General features: G+C 42.3%; 1 protein-coding gene across 3 annotated transcripts in view; it reads right to left on the bottom strand.

Annotated features, from left to right (window-relative positions):
- acap1 (ArfGAP with coiled-coil, ankyrin repeat and PH domains 1) overlaps positions 1-3,854 on the bottom strand; it is a 39,611-nt gene that overhangs the window by 11,541 nt on the left and 24,216 nt on the right. For all 3 annotated transcript variants that reach the window (XR_004331233.1, XR_004331232.1, XM_032511364.1), the window contains exons 17-20: positions 1,730-1,920; positions 1,346-1,390; positions 1,026-1,201; positions 559-668 (exon numbers count right to left, since the gene is read on the bottom strand). Coding sequence is in view for 1 of the 3 variants with exons in the window: in XM_032511364.1 (XP_032367255.1) it covers positions 559-668; positions 1,026-1,201; positions 1,346-1,390; positions 1,730-1,920 (522 nt within the window). In the remaining 2 variants the exon portion in view is untranslated. The remainder of the gene's footprint in view (positions 1-558; positions 669-1,025; positions 1,202-1,345; positions 1,391-1,729; positions 1,921-3,854) is intronic.

The following is a 3,854-nucleotide window of genomic DNA, read 5'->3' as shown; positions in this document are numbered from 1 at the left end:
AAAAAAAAAAAAAAAAAAAAAGCATCCTAAGGTTGAGCTGTAAAAAGTCTTAAATCCTCTTAATGCGACTATTGTATTTTATTTTAATTCATTACGTCCTTCGGGCTGAGATTTCCCACTTTCCACAAACAGGAATGCCATTTGGGCAACCAGGGTAAATGGACTAAGCTTTGTTAATGGCTGTGTCTGAAGGCTTAAAAAGATTTTCTTTGAGTGTGTGCATAGAAGTAGTCTGTTTCTTTAACAAAGGTTGAGAAAAACCAACCTCTGTCAGTGTCTAATTTTGTTTGTATGTGTACCTTTGTTTTTATTGAATTGTTGCATATTGGATCAGTCATTCTTGTAAGTCTGATGGCCTATTCATGTCTCTAGAATTATCTGTAGGTTGTACTGAAGGTGGCCCTTTGACAAAAACATCCACTTTTTGTCACATTTCTTTTTAAACATTGTGTCAACTTTTGTACACCATCAGTGTGTGGGCGTTTTTTCTATGAAATGGGACTGTTTGTATGTGTGTGTGATACTGTGTGTTACAGTGTGTGTGACAGTGTGTCCTACCCGGTGTGACCCAGGATGGTGGCGTGGTGAAGTGGCCCTCTTCCGTTGCTGTCTGCCTGGTTAACGTTAGCGCCGTTCTGCAGCAGGAACTCACAGGCTGCCAGGGCATTCTGGTGAAGAAACAGGAATGCTTGAGCTGCCTTTTATTATAAAAGATATAGTAAGCACTGTTAATCCAATAAACTTTTTGTCAAATTGAGTGATTATCTCCTCACGGTTACCTAGCTTTCTATTATTTACAGCATGTGAAGGTGATTGTGCCAATAGTTATCTGTCCATGAATCAGTGGGGCGGAGCTTCTGAAAAGGGGTTGTGTTTGTTTGACAGATGAGTAACTGCAAAGTGTTGGATGGGCAAAACAAAACAGGATGCTGGTGCTAAAGCAGAGGTCAGGAGGGCATCAAAACAATCTGGATTCATCCTCTGGGCAACGTAAATATTAAAATAAAATTGAATGCATCCCTCACCGCTGAGACGGCCTGTATCAGCGGTGTGCTGGACTCCTCGGCCACGTTGACCCAGTTGACGTTGGCCCCGTGGGCCAAAGCGTCAGCCATGACAGGGAAGTTCTGCAGGGCAGCTGAGCGGTACAGCAGCGCACCGGGGTGAAGGCTGCTCAGATCCTCTTCATCTTCTTGTACATCTGAGGGGAGCAAAGGGTTAACTTCTTTTCATCAACATTTTGACACACAGTTTAACAATGTTCTAGTCTGACAGCCCCTGTTAAACACGTACAAGCTTGTTTTCATTGTAAGGTCAGCGAGTCTGTGTGCATGTTTTATCTCACCTTTGTGTGTATTGTTCTTTTGGACAAGGTCACTGGGGCTCAGCCCTGAGGAACGAGAGAGAGCGAGAGAGAGAGCGAGAGAGAGAGAGAGAGAGAGAGAGAGAGAGACACAATTACTGGTTTATCTTGCTGACTGCAACAGCACACACACACACACACACACACACACACACACACACACACACACATATATAATACAGCAGACTAGGCCCTAAGGATTATCAACTTTTGCTGGATCATCAACTTTGGGGAATGTGTGGGTGTGTGGGTGTGTTTGTGTTTTGTTGACATCAGCTGGAGTTTGAAGAGTGATGAACTAGACAACAAGGAAGCAAACCGCTGGTTTTCATCCAGCAGTCCAGATTCTGGGCTCTCTGTGTTTACCTGTGACCCGAGGCAGAGTGGCTCGGTTTGGTTTGGGTTTGAGCGGCGGCCGCTGTATGGTCCGGTCCTGCGTGGCTGCTCGGTTCCTTTTGGCGCTGGACCTCCTCAGCAGCGTGTTGCCGGTCCCGGGCAGCTTTTGGATGAACTTCTTTTCAACGTACTTTGATCGGATCCACGACTCCTTGTCTCCTCTGAGGGATAGAAATGACAGTAGAAAGAAAAAAGAGATGTTGGGAATTTTCATTAATCTTTTCTCACACAAGTAAGCAAGCTGACATGCGGGGCCGTTTTAATCAGCATGTTTCTGGATTTATTTGTTCTCAGTTCGTCTCCACAACTTGGTTGTGCAGCTGTAAGAGAAGAATGCTTCACACATGTCCCTGATGTGCTCAGTCAGTACTCAAGTCATTAATTCAGTTAACAAGAGCTCTGTTTAGGACTCAAAGTGCCTCATTTCTTTACTATCTAATTACAGCACAAGTGTAAGCGGTCTATCACTTAACGATTAAATGTTGTTTATCAGTTCCGACTGCCTAAGAGGACACAGTCCTACACTGACACAGTCTAGTCCACGGACCCCTATTTGGTGAATTTTGTGCTTGTCTAGATGGGTCTCCCATCTGATAGAAGTTTTGATTTGATTTTGGAGGTTTTATTCCAGAAAGTGTATGAAACCCATGACGTAAATAGGCATACAAATACATTCTGTCATTGTGTTACTTATGGAGGGAATAATAGTAAAAAAACAAAATAATTCCCCTTGGATCCCTGAAACCTCGTCAAGGACCCTGGGGGTCCCCGGCCCCCACTTTGGGAACCACAGCTCTGAGGCATTACAATTGTCAATATGTCACTGCAAAAAAAACAGAACAAAAATATTCCAAAAGGACGTAAAAAACTAAGCAACTAATTTAAGCCCCAGAGAAGACAAGACTGAAAGCTCATGCTGCAGAAAGCATGCAGCCTCACAGCAGGTTTCCGGAGGACACTGTGTGTATCAGTGTATCATGTACCATGGAGCTTCCTGCCTGCTGCGACACAACAGAGCAGAGGAAGTCAAATTCTACAGAAAGTGTAGGCCGCTGATAGAATCATCTGTCAACCAAAGATCTTTGCAGGCGGTAAATTTTTAAAGCTTAGGCCCCAAAACATCTTACACAAACATACTACAGTATCTACAGTAAGCCAAATCCACTCACACTCAGAGGTGTCAATGTACAAATAGAATTTAAAGGCAGAATTAATGAAGGTGACGGCAGGAGGAGGTGAAGAGTGTGTTTCTCTTTACTTCTGCTGATCTATGGGTGTCTTTGCAGCTTCACTAACAGCAGCTTGATAAATGACACTGGAAAATCTTTATCATCGGGAAACAAGTCAGACAGGTTTGTAGCACAGGTGTGTACTGTCACCTTTTTATGGAGGAGCCAGCAAGTCTTTGCAGTTGCAAACAGGCAAAAGAGTAAAGTCAGTTGAATATTAAATGAATTGACACATTAATACATAATTCAATAAAATAAACACAACAAACAAAAGAGAGACTCATTTTTGTCTTTTGCTTTCTCATCAGAATTGATTTTCTTTTCTTTTCAGCAGACTGGGTTTTCCTTCAGTGACATTTTCTAGCAGTATGGCTGAAGTGTGGTGCGGCCTAATTCCTTTCCCATTAAAGTACGGTACACACATATACAGTCATGGGTGTTCCACGTGTGGTTTACCGACTATGGCAGACCCGCTCTAACATCAAAGACCTAATACCTACGTCCTATGTCAACTGCTCTTTCGGCAGTGTGATCACAACGTGCACTGCTTTCAAACGCTAAACAAAATCCTTTCAACAAAGCATGACAACCTACTGCCAACATTATTTCAATAAACCAAGATGTCTAGTAGGGAGGTTTTATTTGGCCACCTGAGATGAATGATGTGACAAAGAGCACTAAAACACAAAAAGGTGTTGGATAGAAACCTTTACAATCAGCATAGTAAGATAAAATTAAAATGTGTGGTCACATCTTCATTTAAAAAAAGTATTTTTGGGAATATCTGGTTCACAAAAAAAGAGAAAATAATGTATAATGTCAAACATTTTGTGCATTTTCTTTCTTTTTTTCGTTCCATCTTTAAT

This window comes from Etheostoma spectabile, unplaced genomic scaffold (genome assembly GCF_008692095.1).
Source record: "Etheostoma spectabile isolate EspeVRDwgs_2016 unplaced genomic scaffold, UIUC_Espe_1.0 scaffold352, whole genome shotgun sequence".
NCBI classification, from domain to species: Eukaryota; Metazoa; Chordata; class Actinopteri; order Perciformes; family Percidae; genus Etheostoma; species Etheostoma spectabile.
Note: the sequence above shows the minus strand (reverse complement) of the source record. Positions and strands in the feature narration are given on the sequence as shown.